The 23,122-nt window shown below is 35.3% G+C and overlaps 1 protein-coding gene across 4 annotated transcripts in view; it reads left to right on the top strand.

The window, feature by feature from the left end:
- DGKB (diacylglycerol kinase beta) overlaps positions 1-23,122 on the top strand; it is a 329,266-nt gene that overhangs the window by 302,239 nt on the left and 3,905 nt on the right. For all 4 annotated transcript variants that reach the window (XM_059473663.1, XM_059473647.1, XM_059473654.1 and 1 more), the window contains 2 exons: positions 12,649-12,769; positions 14,427-14,487. In XM_059473663.1, coding sequence (XP_059329646.1) covers positions 12,649-12,769; positions 14,427-14,487 — 182 coding nt within the window. The remainder of the gene's footprint in view (positions 1-12,648; positions 12,770-14,426; positions 14,488-23,122) is intronic.

Below are 23,122 nucleotides of genomic sequence, written 5' to 3'. Positions count from 1 at the left end.
TCCAATTATTTCATTTATTTAGAATTGCAACATGCTTTTGCCAGATGGTGTTTCGTATCGGGTCAAAAAATAATGAAGGAATTTGGCATTAGAACTGAAGTAACAAGAAAAGATGAGTGACTAGGGATTGCAAATTCGTTATAGCTTTTTGGTTTTGGGGTTTTTTTTTTGCCATCAAGCTTTTGTAATTTTTTCTTCCTTCTCTTCCCTGTGGATTTATTTGTATTTATTGCATTTTTGTCACACTTTATTAAAAGTTAGGAAAGATAATTTACAATGTGTTGAAACAAACTCCCAATTCCCAGGGAAGTGTAGACTTTTAAATAATTTGTCCTTTCCCTTTTTAGATTATTTATTAGACATGTTTAAGGGGTTTTAACGGTGGCTGAGGATGGAAAGAGGTGATTTGAAATTGCCAGGAGAAAGAAGCAGTTTTTTGAAGAAATTCCTTCAAAGCTCATTATGTCCTCTTACTATTGACAATGTTTTGTTCCTGTCTTGATTGGGAATGTAGGGATTGTTAAGTAAAACATGGAGAGCTGTGGTTCAGATTCATTAACAGTGCACCAGCATGAGTAGATTCTTCACAATACAAGCACTATTCTAATATTTCCCTATTTTTCCCCCTTTCCTCTCCCCCTCCCCCCCCCCCCTCCCCTTACAATCCGTTCTTGGGAAGAATTTCAAATTTTGTTGGTGTCATGGTAATGGTGAATGGGCCATCAACTTCCACCTGAACTAACATTACCATTGGTAGTTTTGTAGGTTTTCAGGTTCAAACAATTGATTCCTGAAATCTTTGCCTAATTAAGAAATAAAAGATTGAGCCTGAACCACTTAATACAGTAGGTCATGATCTCAATGGACTCTTTTGCAATCTCAAATATTTCAAAGATTTTTAGATTTTGACTTCAATGAATACATCACAAGTAACTAGTTCTGCATTTCCTACCAATCATTTCAATCAGCTGTCTCATTTCTTAGTTTAAGGACTTCTACCAAATATTACCATTATTTCTATGAATCAGCTATGTCACTTGAAATAAAAAATTTCATACTATTGTGAGGATTGGCTTTAAAAAGTGACTTTATGTGAAAATCTAGAATTTCCCAGAAGAATGGACATTAAAATGAGGCATTTCAATCCAGCTTTAGTATTTTAGAGTGGAAAAGCTTTTTCTACAGGCATTTTTTCATCAACTTTGAATAGATAAAGTATACAGTTTTTCCTTTAATGGTCCTTTCTTTCCTGGGGAAAAATGCTCATTTTCCTCAACCATCCATTTAGAAATTGCTAGTGACTCTGGTGTTATGCTTCTATGAAAAGCAAGACCAAAAAAAAAAATCTGTGGCTAAAATCCAGAAATTGAAGGACTGAAACCTGTCTTTTGCTATGCTAGAATCTAAAGCCAGATGTATAATACAAATACTCCAGTGGAATATGGAGGGGAAAAAAAGAGATAATCTCATAAATACAGATGCTAACAGTCAAAATCACTCAAGCTGTACTGAAATGTCCTTTGCACCTGGCACTGGAGGTGTTAGCCATGCCAGTTCAGTTCCCCAACACAGATGTTCTTGTTGTACCACTTCTTATGTGTAACATTTAGGTTTCTGTTTAGCTTGACATAAATACTGTGCTCCAAAGGCCACCCATTTATTAGTGCACCTGCATCTCCTGCTTTCTTTAATTCCCTCAGTATATTGCATTCCCCTTGTGCTGCTGATCCTAGTGCAAAGTAGTGTTATGGAAAAGAAGCTGAAGCTAACATCACAATGCATGAATTATAATAATGTGTGATTGCTTTTGAAAAAATCTTTCATCATATTATACATGTAAGGCTGAATTTTCAGATGCTGGAAATATGTAAATGTAAACTGCTTGTTGTACAGAACCTTATTTATAATGCTTCATAATTAGTATTCTGAAAGCATGTACCATAAAGTAGTTACCATAGCAATAGGTCTGCATAAACAGAGCACCTAAGAGTCATGCTTGAAACATGCATGTGGTCCATTGGATGTTACTGAGTATTCATGCTCAGATGGTTTGTTGGGCAGACACCAGTGTTAAGGTTGTTTAAAAATGTGTCTCAGAGACAACACTGATCTCCTTATCTGTTTCTCATGTACTTCTCTTATCCTTCATCATTCAGAAAAAAAAAAAAAAACCAAGAGTGAAAAAAAACCAATCAAAATTAGATAAGAATAATTTTGTTCATTTTAGAGATCTTCTATTTTGCATTACAGTCCTTGAAAATAGATCTTTCTTAACATTTTTAATCACTCTAAAGACAAATTCAGTAAGGCTCTACATTTCAGTAGACCTTTTCAGTACAGGATTGAGGGAGGAGTTAGCTCTGGGCAAGAACTTTGCTTCTGTATTTCTCAGATACCTGAAACATGATGACTGGTGCTACAACTGAATAGTGTGTGCTCAGATAATTTTTTAGTGAAACATTGTAGCTTTCAGTTTGTGACAGAATAAGTTTTTTTTAAAAAATATAACCAGACCCAGTTTTGCTTCTTTTGTTCAGAATGAAATAAAGTTGGGGTTTTTTTCTGAGAGACACTGTTCAGGACTAGATCACTAAAAATAAATTGGGTCTTGCTGCTGTGATACTTGTGGCTGACTTTGGTCTTTTTGTGCTTGAGAAGAAATTTGGAACTGTTCTGTACTTGATCATGGTTATGGAAACACCTTTTCTTCCTGTGTGTGTTCCTCCTGAGTAAAGATATTGAAAAATAGCTATAGGTCAGTCATTCATATTTTATATATTGAAAGGTATAATAAGAAATTTATATTTGCTTTCTTTGTGGTCCTTTGAATTGTCATTCCATGTAAGGCACATCAAAGACATTTTCTTGCATCGCTATTAGAGTTAACATTCCCATTTGCTTTCTGCAGTAGCAAAGGTTTCAGTGTATCCCAGATATGTCTTCTTGTAAACCAGTAACAGTATAAAAAATACTGAGTATTTAGCAATGTGTGTAGTTCAGATAGGAAGAACAATAACAGCAATTCTCTGTATGTAGCTAGGTTAGATAGCAGAGACCAGATCCTGCAATGACAACTAATGAGAACAGAACAAATGCAAGAAAAAGCCCTGGGAAAACCTGCTCACATACTCCAGGAGCTTAGTCCTGGAGCTATCAAGCAAACTTGTTGCCCATCAAACAATGAGTGAGTAGAGGGTGCATCATTTCTTCAGGCCTTAACCTCTACAAAGAAGCCAACACATGGTAATTTTGAGTGGTAGATTTAGCAGAACTCCTAAGTTGTCCAAGTGTGCTAACTTGTCTCCCAAAATTCTCTTGGTGACAAGAGAGAAAACTATGCTTCTCCAGAAAACCAGACCAGTTAAATTCTTTTTCTGAATCCCTGTCAGGAGAAAACCAAGCCTTTCTTCAATTCTCCATATACAACTTCTTCACGCCATTACAGTTCCTCTCAAGATACCATCCTTTCATCTGCTTCTTCTGTTGCTCCTTTGTCAGGCTTGTCAAGCTTTGTCAGGCTTGTCCGAGAGATCCTAGGCCACCTCAGGCAACACCAAATACTTTTAGTTTGGTGGGAAACTAAATCAAAGCTTCTTTAACTTTGCGGGCTGCAGGAAGTTTAGGAAGATTGTCTGATTGATAAGAGTGTTACAAATGCCTGCCCCAGGGTTCACTGGATTCGACTTCAATTGTCCAATACTCCTTCTGTACAAAGAGAGGGTCTGAACAATGTAATTGAAACTGCAATCCAAAGTATGATTGTGGTATTTATTCAATTCAAATAACCCAGGTATTGAGAGTGAGGGCAAAGAAAGTTAGGAGGCAAACCCGCTACCAAAATGTTGGAGTCTCAGCAAGCTCAATAGGCCATATTGATGCCTTCACTGATTCTTTCCTCTTAGTACCTATCCAAACAAGCACCTTGGATATGTTTACCATGTTGAAGGCTCTTCCCCAGGTGCAATAGAAATACATAACTAAATGTTTTAAGGCAGGCATTTTACCCCATCATAAATGATGAGAAGTAATCTATGAGACATCTTATTGATGTTCAGAATGCTTTCCTGAGTTAGGTTCTTGGTTAATAAGTAAATAATGCTTTTGCTAAAACTGGTATCTATACTATCCACTCTGCATAGTATAATCTCCAAACACTATGGAATATAGTCATAGTAGAGGAAGAAAATGGAATTGGTTCTCATAAAGAACAAGAGAAATGAAGATCATTCTTGGGGTTTTCTGAACTCCTGGACCAAAGACTCTACCACCTTAATCAAAAGTAGTTTTAATACTCAGGTAAATGGAGTGAACATTATTTTCTGGCAGCTGACAAAAAAACTCTGGTGGATAAATATAGAGATAATGCTGTTAATACAGTTTGTAACCCTGCAGAAAGGAAACATATATCCCGTGTTAGTACTAGTTCTCCTAGAAATGTACAATTCAAAGCTGGTTTTCATTGATCAGATTTCTACATTTCCATAAATATTACTGTATTTTTCTTTTCTAGTCTGTGGCATTTTATAGGCTAATCAAATATCCAGTATTACTAGGAGCCATTTCAAGTCAATGCCAGAACTACTAAGGAGTAATTTGAGAATTAGATCTATTTTTGTTAGTTGAAATGATCTTGCTCATATTGTATCGTACCTGGTGCTCAGTAATAGGATAGCACCAGTACAAATAGGAAGATATCCGGTTTGAAGTTCTTAAATATCTGTTAAAAGTGGTGAGCAGTCCAAGCACATTAAAATTCCATTTTCCCCCATACAAGTGTTTGCTGCAGATGACCCCCACTGATCTTAAATATATTTCTGTATCTGTAACTGAATAGAGGTTTTCCGTACAGCATGTTCTAATGGTACTCTGGCCTTTAGCCAACAAGGCACTGAATAAGGCTATTTTTAAAATACAGAAACTGGGAACAGCTGCAGCAATCAAATTTGATAAAAACAGAGAGGAACTTCGCTTTTTTTTTTTTTTTTTTTACGGTTTGTCCAAGTTTAGACTCCTTTCATAGAATGGCTTTTGTTCTCTTGGATGAAGGGGGTATAAGGGTAACACAGTGAAATCCTTTTGAACAAATAACTTTTGAAAGAATACAGATTAAAATAATGGGGAGCTTTTTGGTGTGGAAGCATGTTCAGTGCAATTGTACTTCAAACTATTAAAAACATAAATCCAATAAAAAAGAATACATTTTGTCTGCCAACCTTTATGATAAAATACTTATACATAATGATCTCCCAAACTGGAAGATGAGATCTCTTGTTTCAAATTCTGAACATCTGAACACTGATATTTGGGAATAGTTTCTGAGTAGAAGTGATTTCATTTGAATGCTCTGGGGTTGGTTTTGGTTGTTGGATTTTTTTTCCTTCTTTTACCATTAATCAGAAAAGTTTTTATGAAGAACTCTCCCTTACTAAGCTGGGGAAAAAAGTTCACTTTAGGAAAAGTTTTACAAAGATCTTCTGTGCACGTTAAAAAGTTTCATAAAATATTTAATTGTAAGGACTGATTCTTCCTTGTTTATCCTTCTGGTTTTTTGGGGAGAAGCTCGTCATTCTGTGATTAATGAGAATTGGGAGATGATTGTGTACACAGAAAAAAATCCATTACACAGTAGTAGGCTGAGCTGTGTCTGTTAAATGATTCCATCTGAGGATAGAGCCCCTGTGCTAGACTGGTGCAAGATAAGATACTGGGTGAAATTAAAGTTCCACTGAAATCAGTAAGAATTATGCCACTAAATTCAGCAGAGAGAGGATTTTATTGATTGCATTCATTTTAAGTGACAAAACTAGCACTTTTGCATCTTACCCCATTATCCCATTAGGGCTATTAAGTGCACCATCAATTCTGATGGTGGAGCAAAATTCTACTGAATTCCTCACATATGTTTAAATGTAGGTAATATATATCATTTGTGTATGTCCATAGAGGTATAAAATGTGTTTGCATTTTTGTGTGTTTTTATGTACATAAAATATCTGCCTAATTTATTATCACCACATCTGAGTATCTCTCCAGGGTAAGAATTACATCAGTGATATATCTTCCTTCACACTAAGAGGAAGGTTTAGCTTGTTTTGTTTTGTTTTAATATTAGGAAAACAAAATATGAAGACAAGAATAAAAGCTAGAGAATCAATACTGGTGTGAAATGGATGTATAGATCCACCTGAGATTTTAATGTTTAGAAGCAAACTCAGCAACATGAAATACTCAAAACAGGGTCACTTACCTGTTTTGGTATAGGTATAGGACTTGATATATATCCTTGAAGTCAACATTAAGTAGGAGAACAGACTTCTGACAACAGAATGTTAAAATTCAGGATTTGATGATTTATTTCCTGTGTCTGCTCCAAGCTTCACATGTGATCTTAGCCAGGTCAGTTCTGAAATCTCTTGTGCTTAACTTTATGTGGTAGAAATAATATTATGACTCTTCTGGGTCTACACACAATATGTTCAGCTGAATATGCAAACAAGTATTTTCCAGGACCTAAACATGTCTGTGTACAATTTTCACTTTGTAAAATGGACATAATAATATTATTTTTCCCCAATGCTTTGTCTGTTTTATTTGTCTGTAAATTCTTGGAGAGGAAGGCTGTCTTTTGTATATGTCTGTGAATCAGTAACAAAACAGAGCATTGACATCATCTGGGCCTTGGGATACAACTCTGATATAAACAATTACAAATGTTGAGGCAAATGTTACTTCAGGTAGCTTCTCTAAAGGAAGACACAACAAAACCCAGGATGTACAGATTGCACAAGATTTACTAATTTTTTTGTAACCAGGAATTTAGAAAAAGGTGTTCATTTGAAGTCAGGAAAATATTATGACAGTAAACACATTTCTAGCATTTTTTTATAACAGTCTCTATCACTGCATATGGAAGCAACCTCACATTCCTGCATAATGGGTAACTGGAGATTTAATACATGCTGTGTTCTAGGAAGATACTGAAGCATTCATGTGGTGCAGAGCATTGAGCTTGGGAGTTTTTCAAGGATTCTCTGGCATCATACCAGCTTTCAAATTCTTATCCAGTATTTTAACTGGAACCAAAAAATTTCCAGAGTGATGATTACTAGGGTTTGATTACATTTAGTAAGCTATGGAGCCCCTTCTCTTTGAAGACAAACTGCTGCCAGAGACAGATTTACCACTGACCAACAGTGTTTTTATGCAAATATGCCTGAGTGAGTGCAGTAACCCCAAGTTATAATAGAGTCATTCAATCTCTTGCCAGGACAGCAATATTTATATATTGCAAAGATAGATTGGATATCAAAACCAGTTCCATTACAGAGGGAAACTTCTCTATGTAAATCAGTTTTTCTAATCACACCATGTTTCTTCCCACCCACCCCCTACCCCATTTTGCTTTCCTTGCTTTATCTTCATAGATGAATTCCAAATGTGTTTTTCTCTTGTGTGTTCACTCTGAATATTGAAGCATTCAGCTAATGCCAAGATAATGGATAACGTAAACTCATTAGGAAACTTAAAAGTCTCCAAGTGTGTTTCTCTGGGCCTTGGGAAGGGCTGTAAAGGGCTTATAGTCACATACAATGTTTTGTCTACCACTTGCGCAAGTTTCTGTTTGAACTTCTCTTCTCCTGCTGCCTTGTGGGAAGAAATGGGCAGTCAGCTCCCTGGTGACTTTATCTCCCCATCAGGAATGAGTGCAAGGGGTCAGCTGCCCCTCTGCGTGCTCGTCACCGTCTGCTGACAGCACTGCTCCCCTGGGAGAGCTGGCTTTGTGTACTGACGGGGCTAATAGGAGGAGACACGTGAAGTACTTTGGTTTGTGGAAGAGACCGGAGAGACACGGTGCTGTGAAAACATTCCCACACACTCTAATGGCTCATTCACATAGAAAACAAGCGAGACCCTTCAGCTCTTTCACAGGGCTCAAAGTAGAACAAACGGGCTGGGGAACCCCAAGGCACCAGTCAGAAAACACTTTCCTAATGGACTGAGATGCTCTCTGTGATAGCTTACCTATGAGACCTCAGCTCTCCTTTAGGCAGCTGAATGAACTGGTTAGAAAGAAAAACTGCTCGGTATCTGATAGTTGCTTTTGTTCACTCTTAGCTGGGAAATTCTTGAAAATCTAACATTTAGTTTCCTAAACCTAAACTTTCTAAGACTAGTTATAATAGGTGAAACATTTTGAAGAATTGAAGAATTTTATCACTTAAATCACCAATTATTTTGAGACATAAACTTTAAGGAATTTAGAGATTTTAGAGGAGGTAAGATTTTTGGTTAGAGATAAGCTTTATTGGAGTTAATTAAAATAAATGGGTAGGCCTTGATGAAGTTAAGAGTTAGTAGTTAACTAATAATTGATTTCTTGTCAACATAATGTTTGGTTAGCTGGGTTTATAAATGAAGAATATAGAAACTGATAAATAGCTTTTAGGAACATAAGACAATTGTAGGCCTCCTCTGTTCTCAAACCAATTAAAGACAGGGAATGGGAGTTCTACCAAGAGTTCATTTCTCATATTTGCATTGAAAAGGTAGAAAGGTCAGAACGAGGAAGACTTCATTTACTTCCTCATTTTGGGACCCCTCCCCGTGAAAGGGACCACTGACCCATTTCAAGGAACAAACTACACATGCTTAATAGCTTTTGAACTAATTACTGTAGGAAGCAGGGAATGGGATGTACCCAAGTTATGAATATGTGTTTGTATTTCGGGTATTCAATACTTGTATAGATAAAAGGACTCTGTAATCACCTGTAAATTGTGGTGTGTATTTGGGAGCTATCCCTCATGCTGCCCAGCATTGCAATAAACATAGACTTTCTAACTTTAAACTGTTAGAGAATTTTTGTCTGTCACAGTTGGATATTGGTACTAGATCAATATCCATATTTTTAATAAATCAATTTCTCTTTGAAAAAAATCAGTAGAATGCAGAAAAAACACAAGAAAGAAATGAATCCCTAAAAAGAAATACATATTTTGCTTTATAGTTGTTAGAGACACGGAGACACAAGAATATAATTTGAGGATCAAAAAGAGTGACTTTCACAGTGAGGTTTCCAACACAACAGGGATACATGTCACAGGAAAGTCCACATTACAGACTGTTTTAAGTGACAAGTGATGTTTAGTGTGTGGCAGCATTGATTATTCTCTGCTACAGTTTATAAGATGCACAAGAAGTTAGCAAGAATAGTGATACTAGATCAACCCACAAGTTTGTGTAGCCTCTAACACCAACCTGTATTAGAAATAAAGCATGAGAGAGCAAACTTACAGTGATTCTTTTCTGTTAAGGTATCCTACCAAATATGTATCATTTTTGATTTAAGTAATTTCAGTTTAGTGTGGCCTCATGGCATAACAAGGTATTATGTAAAAAGGATTTCCTGCTTGTCTAGAAGTACTGTAAATCTCAGTTCTTGCATTTGAGAAATACTGAATTACATTACTGTCTTCACCTACTCCGTTGCACTTGGTATTTTGTCATCTTTCCTCCATTCATCTCCTTACTTCCTCAAGTATTTATTTTCATACAGAAGTTGCTCCATATTTGTTACCACATTCATTCCTCTGTCATTTCCAGTTATTTTTCTTCCTCTGCATTGCTGAGTGAACTGGAACTACAAATTCCATATCTTATGGATGTACCAGTTGCAGTATTTGGTGATCATAAATTGAGCATTGAGCTGATATTTTCATAGAACTTGCCACAGTAACTCCACAATGTTCATTCCAGCATGACAGTATCAATTATAGTCCAGCAAAATAAGCATATACACTTGGACACACACACACCATATTTATATCCAAATGTTATATATCTGTGTATATAGCAGTCTACGTATCTGTAGTGAGTGCTCTTTCTCTTCATGGACATTAAGTTACATATATTGAACATATATTGAACTTCCTGCCTTTGTAAAGCCCCATTAATCAGTACTGTAAAATTCCTACACTTTTTTTATAATTGGGTTTTGTTTTTCCTTCATTGAATCTTCATTACTCACTGTCTACTTCTATTTCCAGATTATTTTGGGGTGTATGTTGAGCAGTACAGAGGCCTGCACTGACCTTTCTGAAAAATCAGTGATAAACTTCCACCAGAGTGAAGAATGACTTCCCCTTTCCTATCTGTTAATTTCATAGAAGATCAGATCTCCTTTAAGAGAGATTACTGTGTCTCTTTCTAAGTCTTTGGTGGAGACCTTTTAAAAAGAAATATCATCCCATTGTTTATGTCTTGACCCATTATATTCAAGCAGTGTACCTATAGCCATATAACATCCTTGAAGAGTGGGACTAAAATAGACACATTCCCTTTTCCACTTTTCACTCAAGTTCTTATCAAAGTCAATATATCTCAAGGATTTGTTGAAATGGGTATGACTGTGCAAAAGCGTCAGGTCAAATTTATCAGCAAGGGCAGGAGTGTGAACTAATGCAGTCAATAATTGCATGTTACATTTGCTTTAGTTTTTACTGCTTCTGAAGGAAAGTTATGTCTAATTTAAGCTTGATTCTAAAAATATTCATATTTGGCCTAAAATAACTCCACTTTGGGAATGTGCCACTGCAAACGGGAAGTTTTTGAAAGGCTTCACTTTTTTGGTAGATGAGAGTATTGTTCAGTTCCATCTTCCAATGTTTAATATACCACATTTAATGAGAAGTACAGTGTAGATCAAAGGGCAGGATTTGGTCCTTGGTTACCCTGCTGCTAGTGGCACTAATCTCACAGGTCCTGAAAAATTATTAATCAAATATATGTCCCTGAAAATGTCACTATTCTGAATATTGCACATATTGCCTGAGCCGTCAGAAATAAAAATCTGGTCTTAATTATTCTTCCATTTAAAAAAAAAAGTCATTGTCTAATGGCCCAGTGAATAGGAATTTGATGTTTTCTTTGGCTAAATCATTTTAATGATTTAGTACATCTAAAAAGTAGATGTGCCTCTATAATATATAAATTTTTGAAAATGAGTAGTTCTTTCCCAGTTAAGTCTCTGTGGCTACCAAGAAAAGCAGCATTTATTTAAATCTCACTTAAGTTTAAATGTTACTTATGGGAAGCATTTTAAGAAAAAAAATGCAGTGGAAAGCCAGACATACAAAATTAGGCTTACATGTGTTACATGGATGCAGGCTATAAAAATATATAGCTAGAATTAATGATATTGTACATTTTAAACTTTTGACCATCTTATTGTTTTCCCTTAATGGGCAAGAATATTGTTTTTTTTTTTCTTCATTAGTATTATATGGAACTGATTTCACTGTGATGAAAAAATGAATGAAGCAGAAAATATTAAGAAAGTATAAGAAGAAAAATGAAGGCTTTGGATAGTATCAGATTTTCTGCTGGAAACAGAATAATCCAGATCATAAATCCTATTTGCTTTTAATATATTTTTTCCCTCATCACAGTACTTCTTTCAGTTAATTACCTTCATTGAAAGCCCAAAGAAGTGAACAGAAAAGACTCCCATTGAAACTTTGGAATAGTCTCATAGATACGATTTTTAGCATGAAATTTTACCTTCATTAAGGGTTGAGGGGTTTAAAATACACAGAGTAATGTGGTCTCTTTTCTAAGTTTTTTTTCAGTGTTATGATAGACTCTAACATTTTATCTCAATGCTTTGCTTCAATGAAAACTGTATCTTTTGGAAACATTAATGTTAACAGCCAATTTATAAAATACATGTATTATACAGCTAGAAAAGAAATGTTTCTTTTTCTTGTCCTTTTGGTCATGGCACCATGTATTTATGCAGGAGAATATAAAACATTTCATGCAAAACTCCCTAGTTGATTCTGGATAATATTTCATTACCTTGCTTGGCTGCTTCTCAAGGCAGACTGCTTATTACTCTTTAGGTATCTGTTTGTACCTGAAATTTACACAGAACTTTTCTTACTCCTTGAAGTCAAGTAAACTAATTTTTATTTAAATTTTTTTTGAAGTTTAATGGCAAAGTACTATTTAGTCAAAAAGAAATGTGAAGCAAACAATATATAACAGTGCAAACAAGCATGACAAATTTGGAAGGCTAGGTGGGTAGTTAATGTTTTCTTCTGCCTTCTTGCATTGCATCTCTGTACTAATTAAGACACTGATCCAATGCAAAATCTCATCATAATAATGCATGCATGTAAAGACTGAATTAGAGCTGTACACATTGTCTGGAAGTACTGTATAGAAGAGCATCCAATAGGGTCTGGAGCACTGACTTTTTCTTTACAGATTTTAAATATCTGTTGAAAAAATAAAAAGCATAAATTTCTGCGCTGTAAACATCTCATTCTTTGTGTGTCAGGTAATCAGAGTGAAGGAATATCTTTTGTTTTCTCATATAATGAAATTATTTCTTTAGTCTTCATGTAACCATGGGTATAATTATTCTATTTCAGAATAATTTTGGTTAGGATATTGTAGAATTGTGTGATAGCAGGGCCCAGTTGTGTCCAACTTAAAGCTGTAATTCTCCTTAGGAATAATAATTTTGCCAATTCTGTTCTCCACATCTTTTATTGTTAGCTTGTCTTCTGTCAGTTCTCATTGGTCAATGTGACTGCTTTCAAAGTGCTGACCAGACAAAATCTGGATTTTTTTCAACTTTTGCAGATCTAAGTGACCAGCTTATGGAAGTGGTGGGTCTGGAAGGAGCCATGGAGATGGGACAGATATACACAGGTCTGAAAAGTGCTGGAAGACGGCTTGCCCAGTGCTCATCTGTTGTCATCAGGTATCAGCAGCTTTAACTTAGACTGCAGTGTTGGAGTGAAACTGAGGAGTTTTATGTATTGACTTTATTTTGTAGTTTAACAGTCATAATTATAATTATTATTTCTTGTGAAAGTATCATTTTTGTATATGGAATTAATCTATTCCATCTACATTCTATGCCCATACATCTTCCTTTCTTTAAATGTGTCAAAAAACTAAAAAGAGGGTGTTTACATTCAGTCTTCACATGTTGTATTCAAGTGCCATTTTGTCCAATGAAGAGGTATTGTCAAGCATTTGGAGCAGAAGGAGTAAGGCATGAACATCTTGGGGTTTATTGTTGACATATACTCCATGCAATTTCAAGCCAAAAGTAATTTAGCATTACTTTGTCACATTTTAACCCATTTATAATGCATACCACACCAGGGAATATTAGTGTGTAATTAGTAATTGTAAAGCACTTTTTGATCTGTGGAAGTCAAAGTGCTCTGTTTTTAATTTATTTGTTATTTACCGAATTCTGACAAGCCACTGTTATTGAATCTGTTGGTGTGTGTGAGCCGATGATGGTGGAGTACTCTAATTTCATTGTGTTTTATCATTTCTAAGATAAAAACATTCACAATAGAGTAAGCTTGAATTAGAACACAAGGAAAAAGTAATTATTCTATCTTTTGGATTAAATAAGGACTGAAAAGGAATTGACCCTCTCTTTTTCAGTCGAGAATTCCTCAGTAAGAATTTTCCAAAATTTATTAAACCCATAAGCTCTGCAATTATGTGCCTAAAACAGAAGAGCAACAATAAAAAAAATAAGTAGGAACCCTTGCTGAACTATAAACTGAGAGGTCATTAAAAAATCTTCCTTCATTTATGGCCATAGCTGATAGGGGATAATTCCTTGTAATGTTAGTTTGTTTTCAAAAAACATCCAAGCCAGAATTTCCATTGACCAACATGAGTCACTAATTTTTCCATTATTAGATTTATCCACTCCACGCTATTTCTAATAGTCTCGTATGCAAACTGTTATTACACAAAAACACAGGGTTGGAAAAGACCATAAATGTAGTAATTTTTTTTTTCTGTTCTCATTTTGCTACACTTTTCTTAAATGTGACACCCAGAACTGGAGAGGGAATAATGTCTGTATCTTTCTGTTGAAATCAGTGCCCCTTTGCTAACAATTTAAATTTATAACATGGCATGTTAAACACTCTGAATATAGTGCAAACTTCATTCTCTGTGAGTGTTCTGTCTAACTCAGACACTGTGACTGTAGTAAGTGATGGTAGACCTAAAATTTATTTCTCATTTGCTTTATAGTAGAATAATATACATAGTATATATATATAAAATACTATTATTGTTATTGTGTCATTCACTCATTATTTCACAAATTACAGACTCTTCTTCCATGAAAGAGTAGTGTATTACTAGCAAGATACATTAGTATTTGCCATGTTTTTGCTTTGTATGTTGAAAATCAGACTAAGCTTTTTAAGTTGACTATGTTACATTTGTAAGCATATTGAATTGTACTGGAAATTCCAAAGGAGTTTAGGGTGAATCAGGGTTATATCTGTATGCCATCACGTGTGTGCCTTTTCAATAAATACACTTATCAATTTTTCTAGTTCCTTTTTCTTATATTATGAAATTTGTACCTTTAGGACCAGCAAGTCTCTGCCTATGCAGATAGATGGAGAACCTTGGATGCAAACTCCTTGCACGGTAACTGCAACTGATTATTTTTCTTCCTCTTTTTTGCAATGGTAGAAATATTTCTCTTATGTTTAGAAGACATTTGTTTTCATCAGTATTAACTCAGTTTTCTTGAATAACATCTTCAACTGTTTTTATATACTTCAGTACTCCCTGCGTTTTCTATTCGTCATTCTGAATTCAAACCCAGGTTAGAGTGGAATAAAAAGACATCTATTTCAGAAGTTTGGAAAATACTTGAAGAGTGCAGTCTCAGTATCCCTTTACCTAATATGGCCATTTATTTATGATGGTGTATCAGATTTTGTCTCTCTATTGCTGAGGAAAATTCAGTCTTTGTTTTGATGCTAAAATGCAGAGAGTAACTAATGTTAGTCTAAAAAATTTAGAAAGCTTTTCTTTTGTGTTTTTGAGAGTTCATATCAAGAAAGTTTTAATTAAAGCTGAAGTCTTAACTGTTCTGCTTCAATTATACAATAGGACTAATGTTTTTTTAAGTCCTTACAGTTTAAGGGGTAAATAAAGGAAATTAATTAGTTTCTTGTTTCAGTACCCACACATAGGAAGTGAGGGCATACAAACATCAATCTGCATAGGTTAGGATAGCCTAGGCTAGGATAAGAACTTTCTCAGAGAAGGTTCTTTGAGTGACTCTTTAGAGACAATGCAAGAAAAGGTGTATCTGTAAGAACTCTCTGTTTTCATATCTCTCCAATAAATCATAGAGGCTAACCAGGCCTTCAGAGAGGAGGCTGATGAAATCAAAGTTCTTTACTGTCCTGTGTATTGTATTAATATGTTTTCTTATTAATTTCTACTAATTTTGGTTATCTAAAGAGGACCTGTACTTTTAAGTAGATGAATTGCTATAGCCTTCAGCTTATAAATATGACAAAATAGTATTGTAACAAGGAAGAAATCCCACTACAAATGGGAGCAATTTTCAAAGAAAGGGTACTGAAATCCTTTCATGAGCTTTATGGCTCTGGTAGAATTAAAAGTTACACAAAAAATAAAAGGGATAATGTTCAGGAAGGTGCCAATAGTTGTGCAACTGACAATATGTGGGTTAGGATGGCAGAAGAGGGTTGTGATAGTTCATGTTTACCAGATCCACCATAGAGTACAACTGAACAGTGGGAAGGATGCTGAGTTCTCATTCTCTAGGGAAGTGCTCAGATTCTGCAATGTGAGGAGAACCATAGAAACACACACTGTGTGAAAGCAGAACAGTGGGGGTTTTATGAGATTTGTTGCAGAAAACCTTTTGGAGTTAAGACATACCGTTATCTTTACCTATTCTACAATGATGGCTCAGTGCAGAGCAACAGTACTGAACCCAGCAGTTACTTGTTCAGGAAAAAGACATGGAATTTTTCAGTTGCCAGATTACAGAAGAGAACTTACGGAAGGTTGCTGGCAATAACATGTGCTTTTTTTTTTTCCTGTCCTGATGCTGCAGGGGTCTGTGCAGAATCCCTGTTATCTGATTGATAATGCTAGCAGAAGCTGCCTGTGCAATTGAGAACAAACCTGGGAAAAAAGACAATTCTTACATTTCAATTACTGCCCTGAGGGAAACAGTAAATTACTATTGACAATTACTGCTGTCCAGTTTTAAAGGGGATAGAAATGGCATATACTCTTCTGAGGAACCTATTCTTTTTGCTATACCATTGTTTTAAAAATATACTTGGTGCTGTGTAAGAAAACCATGCTGTTGAATGTACTTGTTTAGTCTTTGAGGAAAAAACACATTAACTATTTGCTATACCAATGCACTTCCATGAATTAAGATATAGAAATATTAATTTTTGTTATTTTATTCATTTTTGTGGGGTTTTTTTCTGCTGAGGAACTTCAGATTTAGTGTAATAGCTCCTTGCATCTTTGTATAATGTACCACACTCTGTTTCCTACATCCTACTAAGTAAAAAACATGTATGGTCAAACCTCTTTCCTCCCCACTAATTCTAACTACGGTAGAGGTTTTTCTTTAAGTTCTCTGCAAAGTGGCTAGGAATTCTTCCTTAAATAATAGTAAGATAATACCCACCTATGTCCTTAGACATAGATTTAATCAAGATTTGATATCTGAGTTTGTTTGTGCTTCAGAGTGATCTTTGTTTGGAAGCCAAAGCGTGCTTGATCATGTAAATACCAGGGTGATACCTGTAATGTGTATCCAAACCAGAGTCTGTACAAAACCCCCAGAAAATCAAAATCATTCTTTAGGCTTAGTCAGCTATGTAATCAGTCATTTGAGCCAGCAAGGGCTCAAATTTCAGAAAACTAATAAGGAGGCCAATATAAAAATCATTAGGTTTGTCTTTTTTTAGAGAAAAAACTGTCATTCTCTCCCAAAATGAAATCAAATGTATAGTGACACATTTTTAAATGAGAAAAAAAAATCATCATGGCCAGATAAGCAATTCTCTATGAAGTTCCCTAGACACTTGTGATAGTTTGGCTTTCCTTTCCTTTTGCCTCTTAGGAAGTTTCTTTCTCTAGTCATTATCAGAAATCAAGGCCTGTATATAAAGATGCTTACATTCCTGCCTTGTGCAGAGACAAGGGGAGACATTCCCAGGCTACCTCTTCTCGCATTAGGATGCTGAGGCAAGGCACTTATTAGTTTACTAGCGATGTTGTTTGAAGGAAAAAAGCTGTGTTTGGATATACCATCTCACTAGTTTTAGGAGAGAGAAGTCTGCACCTTGTTAGGTTGCACACATCAGTGAGACACGGCAGCTGAGCCTCAGGTTTTTGATTCTTTTGTGTTCCAGCAAGAAAGCTATTGTTAAAAAAAAACAAACAGCAAAAAACAAAACCTGCTATCTTTCCCCCTTCAACTATCTTTTATGAAGTTGAAATAACACACTTTTTTGGTATCTTAGGAATTTCAGTAGTGTTAAGAACTGACCTATAAATATTATAGAGACTATAATATAAATATAAAGAGACTAAGTGAGAAAGAAGTTCATAGAATCAGCATGAGTTGAATCAACTCTTGCCCAGCTTGCAAGTACTTAAGCTCAAAAGTACTTTTCTGCATTGCTTCAGGTTTTGATATAAATGAGAGTATTTTCCAAATGATTTTTCAAGAAATTAAGTTCAACCTGATCAAAATTCTCCTGCTTTTCTATTATGCCTATTCAGGAAAACAAGTTTGGCCTCAAATCCCTGTTGTGTATAGGATACAGCCTGCACGTGCAGGCTTGGAAGTTTACTTCCTGTGGAAGGAACCAGCATGTTTCTCTTTGTGGCTTCTCCTTTCTGACTGGGAGAAAAGTTTCACACAAACAGCATGAGTTGCTGACCCTGTTCTTTCTCATGCATTTGGAGGCCATGCTCCTCCAAAATGATGCTGTGAGCTCTGAGAAAATACTGTGGAATGTGGTAGATAATGCAGTGGTTCTCCAGAAGCTGTGATCTATGATTTTTCCTTTCTGTGGTCAATTTTAGGAGTAAACAAATAGTTGTGTGTTTCTTTTAAAATCTTTTATGATACATTGCTTATGCACCTATCATCCATACAGGAGAGCAGGTACACACTCATGTAGGTTTTGTGCATTCTTAAAAGTGTGAGTGGCTTGGTGTAAAAATCTGTCATCCAGAATTATTCAGTATGTTGAACACATGCAGAATGCAGTGTCTAACAAAGTCAGTCTGCTCTGGTATACGATGAAGCATCTGAGCATCAAATTGTATTGTTTTCACTGTTTTGTTTTTTTTTTTTTATAGAAGACTCTTTGGGAGAAGGAAAGATGATAATGTTAATATTATGTTAAACATCTTGTCTGATTAGCTGAGGAAGAAATTCTATCAGAGCTCTCCCAGACAAATATAGCAACATGAAAGATATCTATGGCTTCACCTGATCTCCAAACAGGTCATTAATAGTAATGAAACTTCAAAGACTCTCAAGTTAATTCAATAAACTTCTAGCTTTAGCCATCAGGGTTTTTTTTTAAGAAAAGTAATCTTTCAATTTAGCTACATAAATTATTAGCAATGTTTTGAAAAAATCTATAGCAATGTTCCATCCTAATTAGAAATAACTGCAATTTATGTTCTTTCATCTATTCCTGACTTGCTTGGCATGATATCTGAAAGAGTGTCAAGCTTCTAGAAACACTAGATTAAAAGTAGAAGAAAGAAATGTCTATAGAAGATGCAAGAATATTGCTTAAATAAAGAAACAAAAATAAAAACCCATATTCAGAGCTAATCTAATGGATTGCCAAAAACACAGTTTCACAGGTATCTGAGACACAGTATTTTCAGAATTGTTTCCTGATTGTTTACTGATAGTTTGACTAAGTAATGGAATAATGTTACACAAAATTAGCATTTCAAAACACTGTCATTTGAATGTACCTTAAAAATCAGTTTTGAATGAGTGGTTTCTCTCCAGATTTTCCTTTGGTCCGTAGAGAGGTGATGAGCCAGGGCCCAGGGATCCTACTGTCTTGTAGTTAAATGAAGAGAGAAACAAGAACTCAAACCAAACCAAGCTTTTATTGATAATCACTGTGTGCCAGAGCAAAGTGAGAAAACTAAAAGAGTTACAGATTTCTTTTATAGAGATTCATTGTCTCCACTACCTCACACATCACATGAAGCAGCTGCAGCTGTATTCTAGACTTAGTCTGTAAAGTATCTTTTTTCCATGTCTCTGGTTGTAGCAGTATTTTCTTATCAGGTCTTTATAATGAGAGAATTTGACCTACTGCACCTGCCACTTTAGAGCAAACAGGTGCTGGGTCCTAGCTATGGTGGCTGATTTCAATAGAATGTTCGCCAATTGCCACATAGTTAACCCAAAAATGGAAATCAGTAGAGAAGATTTTTGATGTTATACAAAAATGCTGCACTTTTTTTCCCTTTTGAGCAGCAGTGTGCATTCTGTTCCAAGGCCAGATTGATTTATTGAGTTTTTAACATTTTATTTTGCAGCTGGGCATTATTTTTTGTGGTCACAGGTACACTGCTGTTTAATTTAATTATTTTTGTTTATGTATGCATATTTTTTCTTAATTTCACAACAGTAGTTTTTGTAATTGACAAAGCAATTTACTGCATGTGTGCTTTCTGCACCCCAGACAAATACTCTAGCATGTAGTACACCTTTCTTTCCAGTTCAGATTGTTAAGAAAAGAATTAGTTGTGACTAATTGCCAATTAATTTGCAGTGGTTTTAGGGAGGAGGGGGAAAAACAATTGCACCTACTAATTAAAATTTAAAATATTCCAGAGTGTCATCTTTAGGTATCTGTGGAATACATAATTTCCATTTTAGTTCTGCACTGGATCTGTAACAACCCTGAGCTGACAGCTCTATTAATTTAAAACCTCAGTGATACCTATTAGTACAAAACATGAAAAAAATGCCATTAATCATTTATTTTAATTTTGCAGCTCTGTCATTTTCTCAGTATGTTTAAAAATTATGATGACACCGTAATGTTTTCCAATCTACCTGTGTGAAGGGGAAACGGATCACACTACTTAGGAGAGAGACTAGAGTATATTATTAGAGCTTAATTAATGCCAAACTGATTAGATTTGATTGCACCTTGCACAATAATATTGTTTAGAAATTTATTTAAGATGTGTTGCATAACGCTTTTAAAACAACTAGTCTAGATCTGAGAGATTTTGCCCGAAATGCCACATGATGCAAGTCACAGTTTAATTTTTCTCAGCAGTGCCTACATTCTATCACTCTGATTTGTAACATGATTCCCCATACACTCTTGATCACCTAAGGAAGATAAAATTATTTGGCACTCCTGTGGTATAGAGGAGTTGCATCCCTCCATTTCCTGTAAGAGGAGCAGCATTTGGGTATCTAGACTGTGAGAAAACCCACTTACTTACACTAAAAACAACCAACATCTAAACCCTGCTGAGAACATGTAAAAAAGTGACCATAAACTAAAAGATCCAGTTGGATAAGGCTGGTTTTTTTTCTGGCAGTGTTTCCCCCTGTCTTTAAAATACAGTAATAAGTTATTTAACCTTAATTGAAATTTTATAAGCAGAGCTGATTAGCTCTGTTTCCAGTTTCCTATTGTCAGCTAGTGCAATACTTTAGACTCTGCATTTATAGCACGATGTCTTCTGAAATATTACATAGTAAATGTTTAGGCATTCTTTGAAGCATAAAGGTAACTAGCATATACTGCAGAAAAAGGAACATGAAAGTAAAACTGACTGACCTAAAAGATAGTGTTATCATGCTAAAATTTTTTATGCTCACTGCATTTCATTTAGTGGATATTCATGTGGCTTCAAGGCAATTTTGAAACTCTAACCTGCTCCTAAAACAAGTAAAGGCCTGGTTTATGCATTTTGAAGTATTTTTAGTATCAAAAATTCAGGCTTATCACAAAATTTTCTATGACATATAGGGAGATATTATCATCTCTTCTTTTGAGAATTATGATCTTTCAATTTGACCTGGTGTTTATTGCCATGAATGCAATCATTGGACCTACTTTCTAATACTAGAAAGGTAATTTCTGCAAATGCAAGATTTTTCTGCTAGATAAATATTTACTATATATACCAACTCTCATGGGATAAAATCTTGGCTTCTGTTAGTGAATAAGAGGTTTGTCATTAGCTTCAGCACTTTAAGTTTAGCCTAGAACGTTGTGGAGCAGGCTTACAAAAAAAAATCCATGGTATCCTAGCAATTCAGGTGGCTACAGACTTACCCCCAAAGTGGAATTCTATTATTTTCTGATTGTGTCTGTTTTTAAATATAAATTTATGCCAAGTATGTAAAATAATTTCTTGTTTGTTTGGGGATTTTTGTTTGTTTGTTGGTGTTTTTTTTGTTTGGGTCAGGTTTGGGTTTTTGTTGTGAGGTTTTTTTTGTTTGGTTTTTGTTGATTTTTTGGGGGTTTTTGTTGATGTTTGTTTGGGGGGAATTGTTGTTTTGAGGGTGTTTTTTTGGTTGGCTAGGATTTTTTGGGGTGGTTGTGTGTTTGTTTGGTTTTGTTTTGCTTTCCTTCCAGCAGCAGTTCAGGCACTCAATTTATGTTTAAAATGTTCTTTATATTACCCTCAAGTTATTACTATTTTCAATAAATTGAGTAAGTGACCTCAAAAATTGTTTTCCAGAATTGCGTAGTAATTTCTATAAGTATATATTATCAACTCCTAAAAATACATTAGGTTAGATTTTAGCTTTCTGGATTTTTGTCTGTGCTATCTCTTTTCCTCATGTGCATGTGTATATGTAATTCACAGGTAAATCTAGGAAACATTAAAAATTTTAAAGAAGGGTCTTTTTTTAAAACTTTTATGATTCTGTTTCTACTAAAAAAGACATGAAGATGCTTTATGAATGGAAGAGAAACTGAAAGGTAAATTTTAGTCTTTAGACACTTCCCTGTACACACACAGAGAATCTCTATAGAGCTGTAAGTAGGAATTTTTGACTTAACAAAGTCTCTGTTGCTTCTAAGTAAAGATGTCTCTCTTTCTCTCTCTTGCTCTCTTTTTGTCCTCCCATAGAGCACTTTCAATGTTAGGTCCTACTTTGACCTACAACACTGTTTCTCTGTCTGAGATCCTCAGTGCTTATTCCCATCTTGAAGTGAGCACTGTCACTTGTCACCCAAACTCACAGCTCCAGCTCTGGCAGTGCTGCCAGTATGAGAACAGAAGCAGAAGTGAGAGACCAGGGCAGAAATGCAGTGCCTGAGAGTATTGAGAAAGACAAAATTAGCGTTCTTCAGGCACAGTACTGCAATGGTTCAGAAACATACTGATCTTTTTGCATCAGCCAAAAATAAGATGTTTCAATTTATTTAATTTTGTAGGGCAGGAAAGTGAGGAATTGATGTTTATCATTGTTAACCAATGCAATGTTAATAGACACGACCATGACTAAATGAAAAAATATACTTTAAATTTACACTTTATTGTGGCATTTTCAGAATGTGAAATATTTTACACTATTGGAATTGTGCCTATTTATAACAGTTGAAAATGTGTCTTGGAGAGAGTCATATAGGACTCATCCCCATGCATGGTAGTGGTTAATCATGTTCAGGCATGTTAGCTGATCTCAGCTGATAGGAAGCAACACACTGAAGAGGTTGTGGTCTCTGAAACAGATGGCTCAAGCCAAGAAAGAACATTACAAATGATAAACATTTACTCAGTATGTAATTGCATTCATCCTGAGGAGCATTGAACAGCCCCAACCCGACACGCAATCTGTACAGGGTCTAAGGATTACTCACCCCTTCCTACTAAAGCCGTCTTTTGAGCTTTGCTCTTTTATTCACTTTAGGATGGAATTACTGTTTTACCTCAGAAAGGAAACTTAAAGGCATTCCTACTGCCACATCATGGCCAAGTCTTGCAATAAGCAAGATTTTACCCTTTATGACTTGAAAAATTCACTCACACCAGCTGTAGGTTACTTCATGTCATGATCCTCAGGATCAGGTTGATATCATCACTGCTCCTGATCCCCAAAATACGTCTTATGAAGCATGTGGAAGTTACAAAAATAGGCAATTTTCCAGGACCAGATCATCAGCTGGTACTGACATCAATGGAATAATGCCAGCTTACCCCAAGTACAGATTTGGCTTCCAAGTGATGCCTGAAGCAGAAT

This window comes from Ammospiza nelsoni, chromosome 1 (genome assembly GCF_027579445.1).
Source record: "Ammospiza nelsoni isolate bAmmNel1 chromosome 1, bAmmNel1.pri, whole genome shotgun sequence".
Taxonomy (NCBI): domain Eukaryota; kingdom Metazoa; phylum Chordata; class Aves; order Passeriformes; family Passerellidae; genus Ammospiza; species Ammospiza nelsoni.
This window is presented reverse-complemented; position numbering and strand designations above follow the sequence as displayed.